The 25,335-nt window shown below is 40.5% G+C and overlaps 2 protein-coding genes across 3 annotated transcripts; both read left to right on the top strand.

Annotated features, from left to right (window-relative positions):
• The first annotated feature begins 509 nt into the window (after positions 1-509).
• On the top strand, positions 510-3,565 carry ftr14l (finTRIM family, member 14-like). The gene is made up of 7 exons (XM_068568315.1): positions 510-981; positions 1,099-1,194; positions 1,327-1,560; positions 1,646-1,805; positions 1,941-2,084; positions 2,617-2,753; positions 2,925-3,565. The coding sequence occupies exons 1-7, from the start codon at positions 580-582 to the stop codon at positions 3,303-3,305; spliced, it is 1,554 nt and encodes a 517-aa protein (XP_068424416.1). The 5' UTR covers positions 510-579; the 3' UTR covers positions 3,306-3,565.
• A 933-nt stretch (positions 3,566-4,498) lies between these two features.
• On the top strand, positions 4,499-24,485 carry zgc:154058 (Transmembrane protein 150A-like). Of its 2 annotated transcripts, none has more exons than XM_068568665.1 (8): positions 4,499-4,684; positions 5,481-5,730; positions 10,130-10,177; positions 10,923-11,009; positions 12,129-12,196; positions 16,285-16,412; positions 20,001-20,178; positions 20,882-24,485. In XM_068568665.1, exons 2-8 carry the CDS (start codon positions 5,666-5,668, stop codon positions 21,142-21,144), a joined length of 837 nt encoding a protein of 278 aa, XP_068424766.1. In that variant the 5' UTR covers positions 4,499-4,684; positions 5,481-5,665; the 3' UTR covers positions 21,145-24,485. The 2 variants fall into 2 exon arrangements, with proteins under 2 accessions (XP_068424766.1, XP_068424765.1); XM_068568664.1 differs by having other exon boundaries at positions 4,499-4,689.
• The last annotated feature ends 850 nt before the right edge of the window (positions 24,486-25,335 follow it).

The following is a 25,335-nucleotide window of genomic DNA, read 5'->3' as shown; positions in this document are numbered from 1 at the left end:
CAAACCCAAGTGAAGGTCATTCCTTAACACTGCAGATAGAGTCAGAGTGAGCCAGTGATTTTGGAACAGCAGGTTATATCAACACTAAAAATTATTTGTACTCTGTGAAGGTTGTTTGTTGAGTTATCGTGCTTTAATTATCCTTACATAAGAAATATAGATAAAAGCATATTCTTTACAGTATGACATTTAATTATGAATTATTGTACATCAATAATGGATCCACAATTTGGTAGTTTCAACTTTCCTTCTCTTTTGTCTCAACTCTGTTTGTTTGAGGCAGCACCTTTGTAGCAACACCCATTCCCTGACTATTAAATGCCCAACCAGGAATACTGGTTTTAGACCACATAGCAAACATTCTGTCACACACAGCGTCAGTCACACAGTTTCACTGCAGCTGTTAGGTTCAGATTTTTTTTTCTCCGTGAATACTTTGTTCTGTTCAGTGTTTGGAGTCTTTTTGTCATCTGTTGATCTCCACACATTTTCTAAAGTGGTTAGTTAACACATTGCTGCTGGATCCACTGTGGATTAAAATTTTGTTCTCATATCTGCTGGGACGTCTATTTAAAAAAAATGTCCCACCCGAGCACTCTGGATTTAGACAGATACAGCAGCATGGGGAAATCTCGACGCTCTACAGGTCGCAGCCAGTCCAGGACCCAGCAAACCAAGGACGGGGAAGTGCTGTGTGACTTCTGCACAACGAGGAAGCAGAAGGCAGAGATGTCCTGCCTGGTGTGCCTGGCATCTTACTGCGAGACCCATGTCCAGACTCACTACGACTACCCTGCCCTGATGAAGCACAAGCTGGTCAAAGCAACAGGTCAGATGAGAGAGAAGATCTGTGCCCAGCATGACAAGTTGCTGGAGGCTTACTGTCGCTCTGATGAGACACTGGTGTGTGTTTTGTGCATGATGGATGAACACAAACACCACGACATCGTCCCGGCTGGAACTGAGAGGACTGAGAAACAAGTGAGTGGTAAAAGCCATATGTCAACCTATAGTTTTGGTCAAGATACTCAATGAATGATTTGAAAAGGTTATTTATTGTACCATGGCATGACCACTTTGATGCCTTTCTTTCTACAGAAACAACTTGGTACCACACTGTACAAGTCTCAGCATAGGATTGACCAGAGAGTAAAAAAATGGCAGGATCTCCGACACGCTGTTGAATCAGTCAAAGTGAGTAGAAAAATGTCCTTTCTGAAAATGCTGCTATTATTAAAACATTAGGGTTTTCTGGTATAAAAAATAACAGCTTTCTAGTCGTATTTGAACAAACTCTTTCCTTCTCTCTGTTATGTATCTCATTAGCACTCGGCCCAAACTGCTCTCGATGAGAACGAGCGTATCTTCTCTGAGCTTCTGCTTTCCATTGAGAGGAAGTACAATGAAGTCAAGGAGATGGTCCGCTCCCACGAAAAGACCACGGTGACGCAGGCCGAGATACTGCTGAACCGCTTGGAAGAAGAGATCACTCTGCTAAGAAAGAAGCACACAGACCTGGATAAACTCTCCAACACTGATGATCACATACACTTTCTGCAGGTGATGTGCTGAACTGAAGACCTTGTCTTGATTCTTAAAACACAGTATTTTGAAGCTCATCTCTATCTTTCACCCTTTTTACCAGAGCTGGCAGTCTCTGTCAGGCCCCTCGGGATACGAAGACCTCAACAACATTAGTGTTGCTCCCAATTACTCATTTGATGCCACCAAGAGAGCCATCGCTTCGCTGAAATTACACGTAGAAGAAGTCAGCAAGACAGAAATGATGAAAGTCTCAGGAACAGGTGCACAAATTTGTCTTTCTTCATCTCAAGTAGCACTGACGCCTTTCTGCAGTTCTATTCAGGGGGAGTTGTTGTTGTTGTTGTTTCAGTCAGCTGTTGAAGCTTATGAAGTGTTTTTTATCTGCATCTTTATAGTGAAGGATGTCTACATCACGCAAGAAGGTGAGACAAGGAGAGAATCCATTTTGAGGGAAGAACCAAAGACAAGAGATGAATCAAAGACAAGAGATGAACCGAGGACAAGAGAAGAACCGAGGACAAGACAAGATTTCCTGAAATGTGAGTTATTGGGTTACTTTTTACAAAGGATTCCAAAAGGACATGGCTACTTGGCATATTAAACATCACTCATATTCCAGGGTTTCTAAGAAGGTTTAAAAACACTGAAACAAAAGCATGACCACACCACACAACTAAGTATTACGGAAGTTATGCTGCTTGCAGAACCAGTTTAGCGAAACATAAGAAACCAAACTTACACTCCAGTATCACTTTAAACAAACACAGGTGTTCCCGACTGACACTCCGCCCGTGGAAAGCATTTTAACAAGCTGATACATGAGAGTTATTAAGAAGTTATTTAGAGTTACTCGTCAAAGGTTTTAGTGCTTTAGTGCTCTTTTTCATTTCTAAACATATTACAGTCCCAAGTATTTTGTTACTGTAGGTGGTTTATGTGCCACACGATGTAAAAAACAATCATTTAAAATTGTGGCACTATACAGTCTTGAAGAAACATACAGTACATGGACACACAGATTAAACAACAATGCTGAAAGGAATAATAATTAACTTGTCCTGCATTGTGTAGACTCCTCTCAGCTGATTCTAGATGTCAACAGTGTCCATCGCAACCTTCACCTCTCCGAGGGTAACCGAACAGTGACAATGAAGAGTGAGCCTAAGAACTACCCTGAACACCCAGATCGATTTGACCACTGGCAGCAGGTGAGCATTTACTGGACTCTAGGGTGTGATTTTGTGCCTGAGGACAGGAGGTTGAGTTAATATGTACAAAGACAAAATGAAGAATGGGGCATATGATCTTTATGAATATAGACTCAAGAAAACTTTACGCTCCATGAACTTTTCTCTCTCATTTCATCCATTCTATTGCAGGTGTTGTGCAGGGAGAGCCTGACCGGTCGCTGTTACTGGGAGGTTGACTGGAGGGGAACAGAGATAGACATGGCCGTTACCTACAGGGGAATCCGGCGTAAAGGAAACAGCAACGACTGCAGCCTGGGCTGGAATGACAAGTCCTGGAGTCTGTACTGCTCCGACTCCAAATTCTCCTTTGTGCACAATAACAAGAGCAAAGATATTCCAGTTCCAATCGCATCTCGTATTGGCATCTACCTGGATTATGCAGCGGGAACACTTGCCTTTTACAGTGTTTCTGATGGCATGCAGCTTCTGCAGAGAGTCCAAACTACATTTACACAGCCGCTCTACCCTGCATTCAGTGTGTGGGGCTTTGGTACGAGTATAAAACTGTAGAAGAGTCACCATAGTTGTAGTTTTCAGCACCACATTTACACAATATTCTTAATAATGTTGTAAGATTTTGAAACAGGGTGTTTGAATATCTCTTTTTAAATTTAAATTATGTATGAATTATATGAATGTGTCTGTTTCTGGTCTTTTCATCAGTTATTGTTGTCTACGGGCAATCTCTGCTAAAAAAAAAAAAAAAAAGGAGGAAAACTATGCCATAGTTCATTATGATGTTAGTTTCACAATGCTCCATATAATTTCTCTATTATGTTAACGCATGCATTTAATTAAAGTCTAAAGTTTACTAATTTATCTGGTAAATGTTTTTTTCTTTCTTTTTTCTTTACCAACATTTCAGACTTTCTATCTTGGTTCTATTAAATCAGAATCTCCCTTATACTTACTGGGCCCTTTTACTAAGAGCAACCTGGAAAGATAAATATAGATATTTCTTATGCCACTGCTCTGAGATTAGAGACTTGTAATCAAATAATATTGTGGGTATGTCTGATGAATAATTACCAGACATTAGGCCCACATCATTCGGTCCTCATTAAGGTATAGAGAGACATAACACATTAAAGCTCCAGGGGGCAGCAGAACACATTTGGTAAGATCGCGCACACAAACTCACTTAGTTAGGATAAACATTCAAATTGTGTTATCTTTTACAGGCGTGGTTTCAAATTGCACACAGATGTGCTTGGTTGTTGGCTGAGTTTACAGCGAGATCATCATCATGCTCGACTGGGAAAACAAAACAAAAACAAAAGTATTTTTGTTTTGTTCGAGGCATATCGAGTTGACTATGATTAATCCCACATTAAGGAATTTATAGGGATATGTATTGCTCTTCCATCATCTGAATTGCGTTGCAAGGAGTCCGTTGTGTTTAGAGCTCACGAGCTTACTTTCTCTCAGTGATCAAACTTTGACACATTCAACATTTCAATTGTAAAAACACACTCATTAGGTTTTTTTTTCTCGAACTGCCTTTTAAACCGTAAAAGACGACACCGCCGAGGCGCTCGCGCGGTCTGCCGCCGGACCGCCGCTACAGGTTTAGGGGCGGAGCCAACCAGTTGGGGGCGGAGCCAAACAGCTGGATACTCCAGAGTGTCTCGTGGCGGCGAAGCAGCGAGACCCCCCCCCCTCCACCCCGCCCTCACCCACCTCCTTCTCCTCCAACCCCAAAGCGAAAAGCGGCTAACGGGATCTCACTTGTTAGGAAAAAGAGAAGACAGGATTTAACACAAAAGTTAGACTCCTCCGTGGTTCGCGTGCCTCGTGGAATAGTTTCTGGTCCCCGGAGGTGTGGAGGACGGGTCAGCGTGCTCAAAGTTACCAAGAAAAGCAGCAGGAACTTGCTCGCCGACACGGAGGTGAGGTGAGCAAAGTCGGTCACAGATTTTCTTTTGATGTTCGTCGTCGCTGCTAGCTTGAACCGTGAAGGTGAGCAGCTGTTAGCATGTACCGTGAGGAGGGATGCATCCTACGAGGCACGAGTTGTAAATAGAAATATGGGGAAAACTACGTGGTTATATTACTTATCACGAAGGCAAGCCATTGGCTTTATTAAATAAACATTTTTAAACAACGTTAAAGTGACGTAAAAACGTTTTGTTGAAAGTTAAAATAATAAAACCTACCAGTTAGTTCCAGTCGGTCCCATATAACACCATACAGCTCCAACACCTGGAAGCAAAACTCAAGAAAATTAGAACATCGACTTTTCACTAAAGTATTATGTATTACCTTGATATCGTAGCCTATTGATTGCATCACAGCAGGGGCGTTTTGTTTGTAATGTTCTTATATATCCACTCATCTTTGTATATTAAAGTGATGTGAGTGTTACATGAATCCTGACTACAAAGTTTTAGATCTTAGATTACTTTAACTGGGAAGGCCTGATGACGACAATTGCTTTTTTAAATATACACATGCCACTTTAATAATATACATATACTGCTATTTGTTTAGTATATTGTACAATTTCATAGTAAATATTTTTTAATGATGTCTTACAGTATTTCCACTGTGTTTATTGTTATGCAACTTTCACATAGACTATTTCCTCATATGTGTAACGTACTTGTGCAATAAACAGTTCTGATTCTTATTAATAGATGAATGATCGTGACCTATCTCACTTTCCCCTCTCCTCTCATTCACCAGCTAAAAGGACACATCAGTCCTTGTCAGTGTCCCATCTACTTTTCCTCCACCTTGAAGAAAATGAATCAGTTGGTGGCAATGGAGACGTCCGTCACACTCAGTTAAATGTTAGTACCACTCGAGCAGATATTGCTCGGCTGGCCGAAGAGGAAAAAAAAGAAAGAGGCTGCTTCAGGTGTTGGAAGATGTCTCTCTGGATGATACTGCCCGTTAGCCTCCCAGTTCTAACCATCACTGGGATATGGGTTGTGTAAGTATTACAATTATTCTGTAGTAAAAAAAGACTGTATAATCCTTGTTTTAAGCTTGATTACAGTACCTTTTCAAGTAATACGATACTGAAATGGTTTGTAAAATTGTGAGTGGTTCTCAGTGCAATTTCCTTTTTTCGTCAAGGATGATACATAGCTTACGATGTAAGAGCATACAATTTTGTGATGCAAAAGTAATTCTTCCAGTCAATACAGTAACTCTTTGTCAAAAGTGAAAGAAACATTATTTTTCATAAAACACATAACTTAACTTTATTTTGCGATGCACACTGTTTATTTCAAATGCAACTAGGTACAAATAAAAACCTGGTCAAGGTCACATTTTTGTTCAACACAATACTGTAACAATAAAGCAAATTCCAACTTGGGTAGTCACGTTACTAAACACATTTCACACTTGTTCGGCCTGCATAGTCATTGTCCAAGATCGTATTATTATATATCACAATGCACATAGCAAAAAAAGATATTATGCAAATAGTCTTTCACATAGAATACACATTGTGATAACCCGGCTATATTCTTCGAAATTACAATTCTGTTCTGTCAAAATCCTTTTGATACCTGAGCCTTCGTTGCCTTCAGGAGAGCAACACTGCATATTTACGCTGAAATCCTAGGAGCCATGGCGATTGCATGTGAATTAACTCCCTCCAGGAAGGATACAGGATCAACACTCTTAAAAGATAGATGTGCAGGTTCACAGTATATCTTACTTATCTGCAGTATGGTATCTGAGCAGATGTACTGGAGAGAAAAGAGTAACTACCTCCTGGTTATGTTTGGGCTGACAGCTCTCTGCTCTGCTTTGTTATTACTGTCAGAGGAGGAATGCTCACCCCAAGGGGAGGTAGATACTGTAGACAGACAGATGGCCCAGTTCCAGATTGTTGCAGTCTAGATCTATGATCAGTAGCATGGGGAGAACACTGTCTAATTAGATGCCAAAGCTGACACTGGGCACACCAATTACTGGAAGCCAACGTGGCTGCTTCACAGTCCGACCGGGAGTGTGTGTTCAGGTGTACAAGGCTATGCAGAAAAGTTGTACTGTTGAGCTATTCATGTTGCTTCCAACCTATACTGTGTTGGAGGATGTGCAGGTAAAAATGTGTGCTAGTGTGCACATTTCTTTCTTGCTTTGACATTTGTATCTCAGGTAGAAAGTTAAGACGCCAAATGCTGCTGACTCTCAGTCCCTTTAAACCCATTTCCTTCCCATTACCTTGACAAGGGCACCTTGTTTCTAGGAACAGTCAAGGCTCTTTTTCCAGACTAGTGGAATGCCAAAGGATGTGACATGTTGCGCAACTCCCTCTTTTACTGTGGGTGAGTGGGTGGGAGTAAGGTAAATATTGGAAGGTGTAATAGAGAACGTAAGCAGAATTTTCACTCTGCATCTGATGGCCGTGATGCACAGTGAACGAAAGGTCGAGTAGGAGAAATGTAAGGCTTGTGCGCCCATCCAAGAGTCTTGGCTTTCTTTTGCTGACCGTTTATGAGTTAAAGCAATGTGCTTCTGTGTAACTGCACTATACCTGTAAACAGTACTTCTTGCCATTCATATTTGAAATAGTAAGCATATATATTTAAGCATATATTTTGCTGAGCCACTGGATATGAACCTAAAATGCTAAATTCATTCATAGTTTATGTCTCACACCCATTCCTGTGGTTGCTGATGTGTTATTTTTGCATTGAATTGTGCAAATTCTGACTGGCCATACCGGTTCTTTCTGTCAGTCTTTGTTCAATCCTAAATAAACAAAAATATGGTCTGTTCCACCTATATATTGCTTACAGGCATGTAATTATAGTTTACAGCTACTGCTGAGCTTTGATAGAGGTCTAATTATGTAAACAAACCTATTATTACGTAGCCTCCTCCAAGAACAGAATGGACTTATTTTGTTTCACATACTGCGAAAAAAGGCCTCTTTATTTAGAAATGTTCCAGAGCTGCACTGCTGCTATTTAAGCTTTGGAAGCTGACCACATATTTAAAAAAGCCTCAAAACTTGTAGAAAATGGAACAACTTCAGCTGGTTAGAGATTATTTTCCTATATGTTATCTAATGAAGCCCCTTGGTTATTCTCTACAGATGTTCTAAGTTTTTTTCTTTTGTTGTTGTCAAGTTGGTCTCGTTGTCTTGGAGCTCTGTCAGCTTTTTACCTGACGGCCATATTCCACTCTCCTAGTGGGTTTCCTCACTGCATTATGCAACAGCAGTGCTCTTTACATGTCTGCCATCTGGTTTATTTGACTTTCATATGGTGATTCACATACCCGAATGCCAACCAATAACCAGTCAACCAAAAGTCTACTGCAGTCAGTCAATAGACATGCATTTTACCAGTCACATGTAGCGTTGGGCAAGAAACCAATTGCAAAAATAATGACATCTTAATTGACTCCTGACTTCAGTTGCTCACAGGTTTGAAGATGAGCTTGATGAGCCAGAAATGGACACGTCACATTGTTTTCTAACAGCATTAGTGATCTTGGATTGGCCTAAAAATATACATTTTGAAATCTAGAATTTCGTGACAAGATTGGCTGTCATCATAATGATTGTAGTTTGATTTGAACTTGTTTGTATGGAGTATTTTGGGGTAGATCCCTTGTAGTGTACAGTACAATGCCCACAGATACAATATTAAGCATAAGATATGACTGATGGCAAGCATTTTAAGTTGATCTGACTCTCAGTGGATGTTGTCTGACTTAGCCTTTTGATCCTGCTTTCAACCAGAGGGTGTGTTTGTCTTTAACTGTGCAGCTTTGACAGCTTTGTCATCTGTATTAGATTATTATTGTTATTGAGAGTTACTTCCTTCCCTGATTCTGTTTGTATGAAGCACACAAAGATGATATAACTGTAACGATACAGCTGTGCTATACTGTATGCTTATCAGACTGATGTGAACTCCAATTGGGGCTTTCAGCTCTAAATTCTTACCGATTTTGAATTATGACAATTATTAACACCAAAATCTTTGTCACATTTATAATATATAGTGCTTCCAATAAATATTGTCATGAATCATGTATGCGTGAAAGACATGTACAGTATGTCTCTGCTTGTTAGTGGATTCTGCATAGCGGGTGTCTTTATTTTGTGTCTCCATCTTTCACAGAATAATTTGTGAGTATGATGCCATCGGCCCTGGAAACATTCATAATTGATACTTAACCCTCCGATGAACTACGACTGCTTGCACAAATCAGGACAGATACGCTCTGTCTGCTTGTGTGTCTGACTTTGCCTTTCCATCTTTTTCTTCCAGTTAAATGTATTACTTTGATCAGATACTGCTTGTGTGAACAACAAGGGGATAACATGACAATTGCTTTTCCCTACACAGTCAGTGCAACATCAATATCATTTAGTTGCAGAAAATGGCCTGTTTGGTGAAAATCATACATGTTTTTTGACAGTTGGTAATCATGGTAATAACTTCTGTGATCCTTGTAGCTTTACTTCAAAGACACACCGATTTTAAGGTTTTATTTATAGCCCAAGCAATCCTGGATTTTTGAAGTTTATAAAAATCTGTAGACAATATATCAGCCAATTGTAACAATTTCAAATATTTATTTTAACATGACAAACTAAGTTTTTAGTACGGTCACTCATTTTTTTGTTTCTACAAATTGTGCACATACACAGTTGTCATTTCACAGTTAAAAAAGGGACAAACTATTTAAAGGTGTTACCAATTTCTGAGAATATAAATTGATCCACCTATAGTTTTATTTTACTTGATGACAAACTCAAATCTGTGACATGCAAAATGTTCTGTTGTGTCCTGCGGAGCATGTTGACTGTACAACAAGCATCTCAGTCTTCATCTGAAGTACAATATGGTTTTTGACCCTTCAAAATACAGTTCCTATCTTTTGATCCTCTGCCCATTGACCTTTCTTAGGATGAAGCTGGTCAGTGACCTGACCAAATCAACACTACTGTTGGATTTCCACATTAATCAATCCAGTTTGACCGACACAAACCAGTCTTTTCTGTTTGTTAGAGTGATAAGCAACACTCAAATGTCAGGTCACCTGAATAAGGAACAACTCAGTGGTAGGTCAGACTGGCAGGATATGAACAGATGACATTTTGCTTGTAACACAATACAAAGAGAGTTATCTGCACAACACTGATACTGTCTGTCTCCCTTGTGTTGCAGCTTTGGGTTTACAGTAATATTTAGATTTTGCATTGGCTATGTTTGTTGCTTGAATTTGGGTCATTTAAAAATGTGTTATTATTCTGAGTTATTTCTCAAGTCTCTTTGGATGACACTGTCATAAAATCACATATGCCATGATTGTTTTGTCTTTAGTTTTGGCTCATCATACTATCTCTCTTTTAGGTATGCCATGGCCCTGTACAATCAACATGTCTGTCCTGTGGATAACTGGTATGTTGTTTAATTTATCCGGCATTTTGCCATACAATACCTCTGTTGATTCCTGCACACTCACAAAATATTGCATTGCAATATGAAGGTGTCTTTCTCAGTCTTTATTTCTATGGAATGCATTAGCTCTGTTGTTACAATAGGTAATCAGATTATCTTCAAGTCGGTCACTTCGCAAATGTTGGAAAGATTCTAAATCTGCTCATACAAAGCAAACGATAAACTGCTGTGCATTAACATACTGAAGATCTAAACTGTGATTTAACATTATTTACTGTTCTGAAATCATGCCCTGGCATTGAGTAACCAACTATTTCAGACGAACTGAGGTTAATTCATCACAGCAGAGCGACTATTTGATGACAGTGTTTTTTTTACTTAGCAACCTTAAACACAAAAGAAAGCCTGTTTGTGACTCTACAAAATGACACTCAAACAGAAACAATTATAATGGATGTTACTGTACTTCAATCTTAAAATTGAACATTGACATTATCTTCCAAACTAATTATTTATTCCAGTCATTCTGACATTTTGACAGTACATGTGACACTAATAATAATCCGCAATATGTCTGTTTTTTTTGTTTGTTTTTGTGGCAATTGATGATTTCCAAGCTAGACTGAAATTGTCTAAGTTATCAAAATTGGTACAAAATTGGTAAAATTTGACAACATAAAATGTGATTTTAACATTAACTTTTATTTGTGTGTGCACATGTGTGTGTGCATGTTTGATGTTCCAGGTTATACAACCAGTCATGTGAAGAGGATCTGTATTTGCAGAGTGGACCAACTTTGTGCTGCACACTAGACAATGTACCTCTCATCAGGTCAGTGAGAGACTCCCACCCTAAACCCAACCCTACCTCTCTTTTCTGTCTCTTTGTTTCTAGGTTTTATCTGGTGATTAAACACAGGAACACTGCCCTATTGTTTTACATGACCCCTGTCGGCACATTGTTGATAAAAAGCGAGTGAGCTTGAAGGAGACGGTTCTCCTGAGTGTGTCTGCGTGCATTCTGAAAATAACTTGAGGCTGAAATATCCTGCCTGCCACCGTGGCAGTTCAGAGGCAAAGCATGGGTCTGCACTTTAACGTGTAAACACACACAGAGAGAGGCGTCGGCTTACATTTGGGAGGAAATCAAGACACTCCCGCTCTTTTGTTCAGCCTTTTCTCCCACTGAGCATCAAAGGCCAGTTGTATATTGTCAATCCTGGGGTTTGTATAAGAAATCTGGAGACACATTTTAGATTTTTTTTTTTTTTATCTAAAAGCAATTACAATGATTATGTAACACCAGATATTAAGTAGCCCCAAACTAGATGTGCAACTTCAACAGATAAACAGATATCTAAATATTTTAAATTCACAAATTAATTAAATTTACAAATTCAGTAGCGCTGTTGTTGCTTAATCTACAGTTAGGGGGTTAGGGGGGTATATATTACTTTAGATTCAGCCATATCTTATGCTGTCGAAGTCGGTGGGTAATTGAGTGAGATCAAACAATATCAAATAAAAAATTAAATCTTGCTAAATGTACATTCAAAATATGAAATGCATCAAAGATTATTTCAAAGTAATCTGTTACCTTACTGATTTTTGACATTTTCATAAATTTACTGAAGAATGTGTGTCTGTGACTGCGGTCAGCTGAGACGGCTTTGGCTTTGTAGGCAGCTGGAGCTCCGGCACAGACAGCTTGTGTTGACTGTCTCTGGCCTTCCTCTCCTACAAACATTTCCAATTCCTTGAAGAGAGTACACTGTGGGTGAAAAGTCATCGGTGTAGGAAACGTGGCTCTTCCCCCACTTCCTTACTGTGAGCAGAAATTGATCTCTCGCGACATGCGGTATCGCACAACGTAGGAGGAGAATTAGTTGTACTGTTGCTGTGTTGATTCACAATATTTCTCTGATTCATGTTTGTTTACTCTTTCTTGCAGTAAATGTGGAACTCTTCCCCCTGAAAGCTGCTTCTTCAGCCTTATCTGCAGCACAGGATCATTCATGGGTAAGGCCAACATTGAAAAACAGGTTTAAAGGATGTGGAAGCCTTATAGGCGGGGGTGGTTATGAGTTCTGTGCAATAATTGGAATAATTACAGTGATGAATCCTGTATATGATAGACATTTAACATTGTGGTGAAGGTTATACGAGTAAAGAATGATTATAGCACTGTTTTCTATTTACACACACTCTGTTACAATTTTGTTTTCTGCTGTCACCATCTCACTTATTTTTTTTTATCTACGTGAAGAAGGTTATAAACTAACAATTGTTTTATTGTTCCATTAATCAGCTGATTATTTTCTCTATTCATTATTTTGTCTATAATATTTAAGAAAACTAGCAAATATTTGTAATTTATTTCCTTTAGAAAATGTATTCATTCGTCAACCATCAAAATATTTGCTGATAAATCTTCTATCAATCAACTAATAGTTTCAGTTCCATATAATGTATAAATCAATTATAACAAAAATTTGTTTCTCAAACTACATCAGCTGGAGATAATAGTTTAATTTGTAGTTGGTACTAAATGTGGTTGTTTTGAACGACTCTCATGCTCATAGTGGTTGTGTTAGTTTTGTTTTTCTTAGAGAAATGTTGGTTCCATGCTAAAGCTACAACCACAAAGAGAAAGTAAACCCTTGCATGTGGTCGTTTGAATGAGAGGGGAGGTAGCCTGCACCACAACTTTCTAATCAAAATTGCTTCATAGCATTAGAAGTATACACAAATGTTCAAGCACACGGTAAGTGTGTATTTTCGTGGGCACAAAGAAAACACGCATGATATAAAAGAAGGGAATGAGCTCCCATGTGCTACACGCTCGTTTTTTTGTGACTCTACGCGTGCTCTTTCCTGCGTTTACTGGTGAGTCAAACTACTCTGATCTAGTTAATGTTTCCCAGCTGCGGCTTAGACATGTTCTTTGCTGTGTTTGTCTTCTCATAAGGAGTCTCCATGCCTCCAGCACCTATTTAAGGCTTGCAGCCTGTCTGTCTGATTGGTTGACTCAGGACAGTTGCTTCATCTACATCTGAGAGGGAGGCAGGGAAAAGTCCATGATGGCACACTGATCCTTTTAGGTTTTAAATTAGCTCTTTGTTGTTGTTGTCGTTGTTCTTCACGTCCAAATAACAGCCACGGGCCTTTGCCCATGGCAAGCAAGAGCCTTTCTGATTGTCTGTGTATTCATCATGGAGTCGGACTACTAGTGCAGTGTGCTTGATCAAACCTGGTTGGGACCAGACGGTTGCAGCTAAGTGTGCAAGTCTGCTCAGGCAGCTATGGAAGTGTAGTATCTGAGCAGCACTGTTAGCCGACTAGGAACCCTGAACCACAGCAGGTCAGCCTGTCGACCTCGCGTACATTGAAGTATATGTGTCCAAGAGAAAGACATATATGTAGGCTAAGCACTGCACTGGGATTGCACAGCTAAGTGTACTAAACAGCAGACCGATCAGTCATGTGGCCACCAAACAATGTAGCTGTCAAACAATGTGGAGGCACGAAATTGGAGTGTCTCTTTTTTTCTTCACCAGCCAAGTAGTCTGAACATGGCGCGTGTTAATACCTGTTGTAAAGGAAGTTATTATAGCTCTATAAAAGTTGGTTAAGTAGGCACGTAGCGCTACAACAGACTATTTTAAAGAGTCAGTGATCAGCTTCTTAGCTTCTAAGCCTATGGATTTATGTCTTACTTTGTGCCTGTTACAGTTGGCTCTGGGGTTCACCCCAATCAGGGACAACATGGACTCAATAAACTGTATATTGCCTCATAATTGTACTTCTCGTTTCTATCCCAGTTCCCACCTCTCTGCCAGTGTACACACTAAATGTTTCAAAGACAAAGCTTGTATTCTTTCTCAGCATACCTCCTGTGGGAGAGAATGCAGCTGGGTGTTTGGGTTGAAACACATCTCCTTGTGGGGACAGAAAAGTTTATTTAACTGGGAGGTGTGGCGTGGTTGATGGGACTTTTTGTGGGAAAATGCACTTAACACTGTTCGCTCACGTCTATGTGTGAATGCAAAAGCGAGTCTGTGCTTGTGACAGCAGGGTTGTATGTTACAGTTTGTCCATGTTGCAAGGTTACTCCCAAGGAAGGTGTGTGTGTGTGAGTGTGTGTGAGTGTGTGTGTGTGAGTGTGTGTGTGTGTGTGTGTGTGTGTGTGTGTGTGTGTGTGTGTGTGTGTGTGTGTGTGTGTGTGTGTGTGTGTGTGTGTGTGTGTGTGTGTGTGCGTGTGAGCGAGTGAGTGAGTGAGTGAGCGAGCCAGGACCATAAGGTCCGGCTGTCACAGTGTGAAAGGTAACCAAAGCTGGGACAGTGTGAGGCACACTGGCATTATGTAAGCTACTTTCCATTGTTGAGCTGTCGGACAACTGCGTCTCTTGACAGTTTGAAGACAGGTGGAGGTCAGCTATGCTGCTTCCTCATCAGACATGTAACCGTTATACTATTGGCGCTTGTCATTAGCATGACATCTTCAAAGTAATATATGCCAGAAAACAGCACACACAAATGTGCCGTTTAGAGTAAGGAAAATGAAATCTAAGAATGAAGGATTTCCGCATACAGAGCAATGGTGAAAATGTCTCTCCATGTCTTTAACCTTCAGGCTTAGCGTACATCATTTTAGTGTAACTGCTAAATGCCAGAAAGTTCACTGGTCTTTTGTATAATAAAAAGTAATTTAATTGAAATAGGGGACGTCAGCCAATATGCTATAATCCAATGAAGTAAGTTGACTTTCTTGTCCTTTTAGTGTGGTCTCCATTTTAAAAGAAGGAGTAAGGAAAAACAAAGACAAGACTGTTTCCAAGCCTGGAGACACTGCTGTTTGTTTTTCCATGATTGTAACTAAAGTCACTTTGCCAGGATGATTTCAGTGCTGATGGAACAGAGAGAAACGTAAACAAGCACATTCACTCTCAAAATCTGAACAAAAGTAATATTAAGTTAATATGTTTTTATAACGTGACATCATAATATCTACTACATTAGCTTCAGATAGATGTTCTGTATATATTACATCAACAGACAACATATTATTTGTATGGTCCCTGTTATAGTTAGGTTTACTTAATACCAATAAAACAAAATATACTCAGTGCACTTATTTGGCAGTTAGTAGAAAAAAAAATCATAAACTTTATTTAACATGACGTTACTCAAAATATCTCAACATTTCACATCTAACCATGGGACAGTAGTGTCCTCAATGAGACGCTGGCTTACAGCCAGACGGGCCACAGCGTATCCAAACCCTGACTCGTGGAGACAAAGCTTGACATTGTTAAGTTCTGCACTGACGTTTTTCTCTCCTCTCCGTGACCACGGTTTCCATTTTTATTCTCTTTTGGCAGCGCAGACCGTCTTAAAGCCTGTCTCTCTCTTGCACAAATGGTGACAGATTTAAGACAACAGTTTAGTCTGTTAGACAATGTATTGCCTTCAGGTCAAGACACGAGGGGCTCCTTGTCCCCTCTAATTCTCACAGTCTCCTCTTTTCCACTCACCCCCTCTGCTCCGCTTTCACCAAGCCCAGTCAACCCTCGCCAAACACCAGCCGCGAGGAGCTAACAAAGACCAACCATGTGGGGGTCAGGTCCGCGGTGCACCAACAATACTCCCAGTCACAGCCCATTAGCACATCGGCAGTTATCTGTCCCATATACTGTACTTCGTTCCCCTTGGCCTTTTAATCTTATGCAACACTTGGACCAACCCCCACCCACTTAGCGTTCTCACTTTCCCGCCATTTCCTGCTTCTCATATTCCCACTTGTTAGGCAGAGAAATTCAATGTTGCAGAACTTTTAATCACCTTCCAAGAAAGTCTTGTGTTTTTTGGCAAGGTGAGGTGTGTGTGTTTGAATTCAATTAAAGCTCTGCCTTGGGAAATAACAACGTACAATACCATTGGTGTGCCGGGTACTTTATCAGAAGACCAGAAGACGCATTATTCTTTTGTTTCTTCCTTTTAGGCGGCATTTAACTGTTATACTTGTGCATTGATTTATTATGCAACTAATCTGCCGATCAGTCATAATAACCGACTCTGTGTGTCTTTATGTCTCTCTCGTGCTGTAGTTGCGGCGATTGTGCTGCTCCGCTACGCCCATGTCATTGAGAAGCACCAGAATTGTGTTCTCAACACGGCGAGTCTCTCCACAGGCTGGATCTGTGCTGCTGGACTCATCATGGTGGGCAACTTTCAGGTACGGTGGTCCAGTTTACTTTCGTCATACAGATACAATTCTATCACAACTTCCAAAAAATTCCAACAGTAATAGCAGAAGAGCAACATGACAAGGGAAATATAAATAAGTGAAAGTTTCCCAAGTGACAGTTTGACTGTGAGAGACCCTGTACTGTGTGTGGCTTGAATTAGCTTGAATTTGCTTATAATACATAATCATCTTACAGCAGTGTGTGGAAAAGGTGTCTTTGTCTGAGAATACTCAAAGGTCGTCTTCAACTTCTTCCCGCTTCTCCTTGGAGGCATCTGCTCTGCAGAACTGGGAGGAATTATAGCAGAAGAAGCGGGGGGAAGTGAGTCATCAAGTCTTGCCATGCACAGAGAGGACAGGGCAGACAGGGTGTGTCTAGCAGCGGCCCGTCTATAACCAATCACAGGACTGAACGTAGAAGACATTGCATCTCTTATAATCTGGGACATTCCAGTGGGATGGAAATAAAGACGTCATTGATAAACTGTTAAAACCACATGACGGAGTATTACGCCGACAAAATGAAACAACGCCCCAAAGCAAATGAACACAACATCCACATGCGAACACCACAATATAATTCAGAGGAGAAAACTGCAAACAAAATTGGACGAACCCCAGAAATCAGAGAGGGTGAAAGCACCAGAAACACAACACATGGCAACATACTGAGCGATGGCAACGGCTTCAGCTTGGAGCTGTGTGTTAAGTAAAGCTTTTGGCAGCGCAGCTGTGGTATGGCCACTGGTGCTTTTCCTGTCAGGTGGTCTGATGGTTTGGATCAAGAAGCACATAAATAGATGATGGAAAAGCACGTCACTGCCACACAGAGGTCTAGGAGAGTGACATGGAAGGCTCGACAGCTGCCTTCAGGAGGAGGAGAGAAAGAAAGAAAGAGGACCTGGAAAGCTGGCTGGATCCGGCATGCTCCTTTACAGATGATGCCCGCTGTCAGCATGGCCTTGTTGCCTTGTTGGGTCTCTGACTGCATTTAAAGGGAGTCCTGCCAGTTTCAAACATTCCTGATATGTGCAACACACTGACGAGTGTATCACTTCGAATCAAATAGCTGTATAAGTTTCAGATTTTGTTTAGTTTGGGGTTTTCCTTGCTTGCTCTCTCCCTGAAATTTTCTCTCGTTCTCTCTGTTAACATTTCTTCTTTCTTTCTGTTTACTTTTATGTTGGTGATAAATGGTATGTATGATAAGGATGAAACCACAGCCAGCAGCTGGTTAGCTTAGTTTAGCACAAAGGCTGTAAGCAGCCAGTCTGTCTCCGTCCAACATTCTTCCTCCCATCATCTCTAAAACTCATTAATTATAACATTATCTTGTTTGTTGAATCTGTACAAAAACACCCAGTCTGGTTGAGTTTTCACACAGCTACCGTTGAATTCTACAGAAGAAAATGTTATTAAATGGATTCATTCAGTATGACAGCAGACCATGGCTGTTCAGATACATTTTGATTAAAAAAGAAAAAAGCTCCAATGCGTAAAAGTTTAAAGCATAAGTAACATGTGCATGATGACACCTTTTCAATGGTCATTATAGTTGAATGTTTTTCCCCATAACAAAATGAACAGTTTTTGGCAGGAGTTTGGTCCAGCAGGGGTGTTGTAAACGTACGGACGAGTGTCACGTAATCATGTCATTTGTTTCAGTTTCCAGAAAGCGAAACCTGAAGCTGGTTGTCAGTTGGCTTATTACCACATCCTCACACCCAGTGTGCCAAGGCACACTTAAATGTCCGTATCGCCGTAATACACAATCAATCAAAATGCAGCAAACTTATACAAGTATTCATTTGAGATGGTTTATCAATGAGGAATTCACATGAAATGTGGCACTACATATTAAGAATATGACAGCTGCATTACATGTCAACAGTGAGAGAAGCAGATGCTCAGAGATGTGTGTTTTCTGTTGAACGAATGTGGCCGTAATGAGAGTTTCCCCCATGTAGCTCTCCTGTTTCTTTTTTCTTTCTTCTGCTGACACATTTCAGTCCACCTCACTGCTTTTGCCGTTCATCAGTTTTTCCATTTTCCATACCTTTATCTCTGAGCCACGTTGTTGCGACAGCAACTGTATAGTGTGACAACACACTTAAAGTAGAACAGCAAAGGCTCACTTCACACATCAATAAGCCATCAGTTAATGACTGCAATTAGTGACAGAATCCAGGACACACAAGCGTCACACAAGCATTACACACACTGTGGAGTTTATTGATTATTTTCATTACTGATTAATCTGCCGAACTTTAGTCTATACAATATCTGAAAATGGCAAGACAAGAAATGCCCCTTATAATTTCCTAAAGCTAAAGATGACATCTTCAGTTTGCGTGTTTTATCCAAACAATAACATAAAGAAACTCAATATTTTTACTTGCCTATCACATCAGACAAAGACAAGCCAGACATCGTCACAATGGAGAAGCCTGATCGAGGTATGTTTAAAACATCAGTTAGGATAAGATGGTAATAGTAGAACAAAGCATATGGTTGTTGTTTGCCTATGTGTGTGTGTTTTTCCATTACTGAGTATAGTGAGAAACAGATTGGCAGTACGACAACACTCAGACCCCCATAGTGCCAGTTTGATGTAGGAGAAGAAATAGGATTTTGTAACAGCCACTTCACTCTGAAAGGCACTCGACTAAAATAGAATTCCCACTGTGAACACTGCTTTTTGATCAAAAACATGGAAACATGTGTACGGCCTTGTTCCGATTTATCTCCCTTCTTCACACTGGAGATGTCTCGGACAGATTTTTTTTTTTTGCTGTGTGTGCTTTTTGATTTTGAGTTACATCTTACATTGTCGCTTCAAAGATTAGCCTACTGAAGAATGTCCAGTATGTACTCGGCGGTTCAATGAACGTAAAAGCCCAAACTAAATAACTTTTAGACTATTGCTCTAATGATCCCTAAGAGTTTTGTGGAGCAGAGGAACATTGTTACTACAAATGCAAACACAAGAATTTAACCATTCAACATTACCCGAGGAAAGCAATTCTGTGTCATCTACCTAAATTAGTTTAGTCCTTAGAGATCTGTTTCTAGCTTTGGTTCATGCTTCATTGAATCTCCTATCTGCTCTGATCAGTACATCGTGTGTGTGTGTGTGTGTGTGTGTGTGTGTGTGTTCGTGTGCGTGTGCGTGTGTGTGTACGTGTCCTGCAGTGTGAGCTAGTCACATGTCCCGAGCAGCTCTTTTGTGTATTGTTTCTTATCGTTCTTGTGACCAGCAGGGATAAGGAGGCGTTCTGTGGTGCTGTTGTCGTTTACTTCCCATCACCCTCTCATTTTCACTTATTCTTCTTGGCTCATAACTGAAAGAAGTTTTTAGTGGCTTTGAACAAAGTATTACACAACAATGAATAATCAGACCCAACAGCTCGACGCAGAAGCTGCCTGACGTTGCCCCTTCTGATGGTTCCCACGTGCCGTTTTCTTTTTCAATCATGTCAGCTGCAAAATTGCAGATTTTGTGTATTCTCTTTGTCTAACCCATTTTAATGTAACATCCTCCACCCTCTCCTCCCGTTTCCTTTCTTTATATGACAGGTGGATCATGCCAAAGTTCTCCACTATGTCGGAGCAGGCGTCGCCTTTCCCACCAGTATGCTGTTTGTGTGCCTGCAGTCGGCACTGACGTACCGACTCGCCAAGACCCAGGGGGAGTACAACGTGGCCCACCTCCGGCTCTGCATGACCCTTCTGGCCTTCGCAGCTTTGGTCCTCAGTATCCTCTCACGCTCACAGCAGATGGCAGCCTTCAAAGCTGTCAAGTGCTTTAGAATAGAGCATAGTGCTGCCAGCCTGAATAAGGACGGAGACGTCTCCTTCACATTATATTACAACGATAGTTTCCCTTCAGTAGTCAATGTGAACTCCTGTCTGATAGGAAGATGAGTAGATTGATACCATTCTAATGCCTGTAAGGGATGCTGTATATGAAGCTGCTGCCAGTTAGCTTAGCATGGCCAGAAATAGTCCCAAAAAGTCAAACTATTCTTACGAAAGGTTGCACTGTAAAGACACTTATATATTCTTTATCAAAGCAACTAATGTTGAGACAGTGTTCAGACAGTTGGTAGCACTGTTTCAGAAAAACAGAGTCTGTGTCCAGGTACTATAAAGCATCGTGCAGTGTTTTGGCAGATGATAAACCTAGTTTATCATCTGCCAGCCTGCACCTTAAGCAACATTCCTACCAACGCAGGCCTCGTGTTGCATTTTTTCATTTTGAAACGGCACATTGTCATGACTACCAACCTTTTTCTTATTTCTTATTCTGAGAATTGTATTGCGTTGATATTTTATTTTTGCAGTTAAAGAGAGTTTGTACTGAGATGAATCTGATCACTGTTAGGCTGTCTGCACACAGACAGCGGCTACATAATGAGCACACACTGCTTTACTGTTGTCCTTAACCATGTTTTCAGGCGGTGTGTTTTTCTGTCAGGAGAGCTTCGTCCTTCAACACGCTTCCGCTATCTTCGAATGGGTGTTCTGCGTCATCATCATGCTGTTTTATGGAACATTTGCCTTTGAGTTTGCCGGCATGTCGTCGGATACCATGGTGGTGCTGGCGAGAGGGGCCCTAGGTCCTGCTGGGAAAGAACACAAGGGGGATCCAATGGGATCACTGGGAGGGCCCATTTTACACACGCATCCACACCAACCTGAAAACATGTCTATACTCTAGACTGCTGGCTCCTCTTGGCTACACCGTTAGCCTTTTCATTCCTTTCAAACTCTGGTTGTCGAAAGAGTTTCTCATTTACAGCCACATTTGTATGAAGCTTTGAAACGAACCAGGCCGGAGCAGTCAACGCTCAGGCCAAAGTGGACTCTACTATTTTAACCCTAGGGCGCAGACCTGCTGCCACGGTGGAGAGTTTAGTTTGTATTATGCTCACATCAGAGCTCAGTGTCTCTAAAGAACTTTGTTTGTATTTTGCATATTGCACAAGTGTGAAACATTTTCTCCCAACTCAGTCCTGTGATCAGCAGAGGAGTACTTTGTCAATCAGATCAACAAAATGTACCGCTCCCCCTGAGAGCCTGTACCTCGTCTCAATAAGTGGCCTTGGACTAGTTCCCCCGAGGCGACAGCTATGATTCTTTCAATGTACGTAAAGGACTGAAGGCTGCTGGACGGCTAAGCTGACAGTATAAAGACAGAGAAAAGCAGAGAGAGAGATAGTGGCGAGCAAGGTCATGCTCATTTCTCCACTAGCGATGGTAGAATGCAGTGAATACATAGAAAAGGTGTCAATAGAAGGGTAAATACATGTACAACAGGGCTGCGCTCTGCATTTGGCAATCATTCAAACTTGCGTCAAGCAATATTTTTTTAGATCAACAAACCAAATAATGAATGTCACAGAAATCTTCATAGTACTGAATTCTTGAGAATTACAGCTCTACTCTCCATAGATTGTAGCTGCTTTTAGCGGTTTTGGTTATTCAGCCTGCATGTTCAGTTCAGCAGACTGTACGCTACGTTCGAGCCAAAGTTAAGAGTGGATTGTAAAGATAGTGACTGGAGGGACATATCTTACTTCTTGCAGGTAGCCATTAGGATAATAATATTGCTCTATATCTGCTGGATGTGCAAGTAGGCATAGACACTAAGGTTTTTGGTCTAAAATTTTGCTTTGGAAAAAAACGCACTATCAACAACTTGTTTTGGATCAGCAACTCCACCTTTGTAAGCCTAACTTTTTTTGTTTTTTAGAATCCATGGGACCCACACCCAGCACACATTGTCTTTTTGTTGCTTTTGGGGGTGTGCCATATTATTATTTGATCTGCATTCAGAACAAACCATAGACCTGGTGCCTCATTAGGTCTGTAGTTTGTTCTGTACGCAAATCAAATTATGATGATGAGGATGTTTCTTTATGGCACGATGTCTTTTCCCGTTGCCGTTACGGTAAATACACCGGATCGACCTGGAACCTCAAAAGTATTCAACTTCCTCTCTGAATAGTTCCACCGAAGAATATGAAAAAGACATGATGCCGTGTCCAGAGGCTAAATGCGTACCCGCTAATTCAAGCCAGAGCACCCGGGTTTATTGAGTTTAGTGAGGAGGCATCACATCATGTATTCAGGTCCTATGAGCGTAGGTCTGCACCTCATTGCTCCCCAATGAGGAGCAGAACATGCTGTCATTGCTTTGCCTTCTTACTCTTTCTTTTAACCTTTCATAGTTAGTGTTTTGTCAGCATGTCTAGCTGATGTAGCGGGACAAAGGGAAAGGGGAAGGTTTTGTTATTTGAGACATTACTTGCACTGTCCTTCCGACGTGTTACTGTACAGCAGCATACACCAAATATCATGTCCGCCTGAGTTTAACTGTGGTTCTGATGAGGATGAACGAAAGCAATAAGATGGAGACGTGGGATGAATCTCAGCAGCATTGACTGCTCATAGTGGAGGAGCAGAGACAGACGGTTGCATGCACACCTGTGAGTGCCAGGAATACCAAAGCAGATATTTGTCACGACCATTTTGTTTACCTTGAAAAATGCTCCCTGCTAATATCGACACTGACTTTGATATTTTTTATATCCATCAGTGTAGTTTATATTTCTCTGTGCTTTTGTTGATTTTCTCTTAACATTCTGTTCCGTGTTGGTTTACAGAGTCGTGCCAGCATTACTGTTTATATTTTTGGGAAATGTTCAACATCTCTGTGTAATATTAACACACTGAGCTGTGGGGGAGAAAGCAGAGCAAGCAGAGGGTGACTGGTCTCGTTAGTACGCTTTTATACAGTAAAGATATCCCTCTCTCATACCAGAGCCGGCCTCTCATACATGTTGGGCAGAGTTTTGCTGTTGCAGGAGACTGAAGTGGACTAGGTCGGGCACGTCGCTCTGTGTAATGAGCTGAGCGCTCGAAACAGCTCTGATCAATTGCTTCTCCCTAGTGGTCAAACTGTGTATTGCATTTGAGCTGTAATGTTGTTGCCCTCGTCACAGAAGGACATTTTTGTATCCACAGTGTAGAGTATTTATTCACCTTCAGGCCAAATCTGCTGTAGTTTTACATCTGAAGTTACAAAGAAGGTTGAGCAAAGACTGAAGACCACTTGACCTCCTGCCTGCGCCTCTGAAGTTAGTTCAGCTGTGATCTTCACAGTTTTCTCCCCGGCATCCGTTTTAAGCCTTGTGACCATCCAGTTCTTTTACAATATGCATTCTTCTCACAAATCACAGCAACTATTTGATGCATTTGAAGTGTTAAGCTAAATGATGGTGCTGATCATGCTGCTCTAGCAAGAAACATTGTTGTCATGACACATTTACTTAAGGTTTGTAATCCGATTGAGTGGTTTATGCATGCGAGGAAGCGATGCATAATGCCCCCGTTTCCAGTTCAACGTTACAAAAAACGTCTTTTGAAACATTTTGTAATTGTCGGATTCACATTTTGCAAAGTCTATTAGTCGTCCTCATCATTTCATATCAACTTCAATACTTTTCGTTCCTTTTTTTCCACATTTACTGATCTGTTTGACCTTTGCACTCAGGAAAATGTTACGACACCAGCTGCATTGTTTGATTCAAAGCAGAACGAACTCTGCTTTCTGTTGTCTTTGTTTCAATGGCATTTGTTTTGTTCACTGGCGGTTTGTTACGTTCATATGTTTCGCTTAATATAGGTGGTTAGCCATGATGTAATAGATTATTTTTGTTAATCAAGTCTCTATAAAGCTTAAAAATAAACATTCCTGTATAGTTAGCTTGTCAGAATGCTTATGCTGCTCACGCCAACATGGTTAAATATCTGCAAGAATCTTAACTAGTAAATGATTGGTGAAAGCATTCAGACAAACTAGCAGCTGTTACTCAATACTTCTCTGTTGAAATGCAAAAAGCTCTCTAAGTGCCTTATATATTATTTTGATAATGAAAACAAAAACCAAAGAGGTTTAGGTTGTAAATTCTATTTTGATAAAAGGTCATATGATTGTGTGCGTGTGTGTGTGTGCGTGTGTGTGTGTGTGCGTATATATAAATGCCTTAATGTTCAATAAATAAACCTGTTTTAATAAAAATTGTTAAAATAATAATTTGCTTTTTTTATTGTTTAATTATTTACATTGTCCAGTTTCAACACAATAAATAGAGAAAAAACAATGTTGGCTGTAGATGACAGGTTGTTACACGCACCACAAAGTTCTAAACATCAGCAGAAGTGCTATACTATTACTTTGTTTGTACTATACTTTACATTTTATACTATAACCTTATAGCATTGTTTTAGTTACATACTTTATTATGGTCGGGAAGTCAGGACCGCAGAGATCGTCTTTGTGGCCAGTCTGCCCTCCATCCAGGACAAATACAACAGGAAACAAGCATTATCACTGCAGACCCTTCAAGCCCCGGGCACTTCCTGTTTCTGCTGCCTCCGTGTGTGTGTGTGTGTGTGTGTGTGTGTGTGTGTGTGTGTGTGTGTGTGTGTGTGTGTGTGTGTGTGTGTGTGTGTGTGTGTGTGTGTGTGTGTGTGTGTGTGTGTGTGTGTGTGTGTGTGTGTGTGTGTGTGTGTGTGTGTGTGTGTGTGTGTGTGTGTGTGTGTAGACAGCAAACAGCAACTGTAGTATTTATTTGAAAAGTGAAAACAGTTGATTTCATAACAATTTCATGAAGTCATCGTATAGTATTTCCTAAATAAGATTTAGAATTAGCTTGTGCCAAACGAGAGGTTTATGTTAATTATATTTCATATAATCACATTTTTGTATATTTATTTTATATATTTATATATTTATGTATATATTGTATATAAGTTCAATCAGTACAAACTGTTAAAAACCATAATTTACTTGATTTATTGTCGTCACTTAACTAATCTTGCATGTTGTGGATTGGACCAAACA

Source organism: Clinocottus analis, unplaced genomic scaffold (genome assembly GCF_023055335.1).
Source record: "Clinocottus analis isolate CAN_PGR_092001 unplaced genomic scaffold, fCliAna1.0.p SCAF_8, whole genome shotgun sequence".
Taxonomy (NCBI): Eukaryota; Metazoa; Chordata; class Actinopteri; order Perciformes; family Cottidae; genus Clinocottus; species Clinocottus analis.
The sequence above is the reverse complement of the archived record's forward strand: the minus strand, read 5'-3'. Positions and strand labels throughout refer to the sequence as shown.

What these genes read in the sequence shown, in the direction of transcription:
- ftr14l (XM_068568315.1), top strand. Translation starts at nt 580, where the DNA reads ATGTCCCACCCGAGCACTCTGGATTTAGACAGATACAGCAGCATGGGG. An exon ending in GATGAAAGTCTCAGGAACAG is followed by an intron (nt 1,806 to 1,940) that starts GTGCACAAATTT and finishes GCATCTTTATAG; the next exon opens with TGAAGGATGTCTACATCACG. An exon ending in AAGACAAGATTTCCTGAAAT is followed by an intron (nt 2,085 to 2,616) that starts GTGAGTTATTGG and finishes TGCATTGTGTAG; the next exon opens with ACTCCTCTCAGCTGATTCTA.
- zgc:154058 (XM_068568665.1), top strand. Translation starts at nt 5,666, where the DNA reads ATGTCTCTCTGGATGATACTGCCCGTTAGCCTCCCAGTTCTAACCATC. An exon ending in ATCACTGGGATATGGGTTGT is followed by an intron (nt 5,731 to 10,129) that starts GTAAGTATTACA and finishes TCTCTCTTTTAG; the next exon opens with GTATGCCATGGCCCTGTACA. An exon ending in GACAATGTACCTCTCATCAG is followed by an intron (nt 11,010 to 12,128) that starts GTCAGTGAGAGA and finishes TCTTTCTTGCAG; the next exon opens with TAAATGTGGAACTCTTCCCC.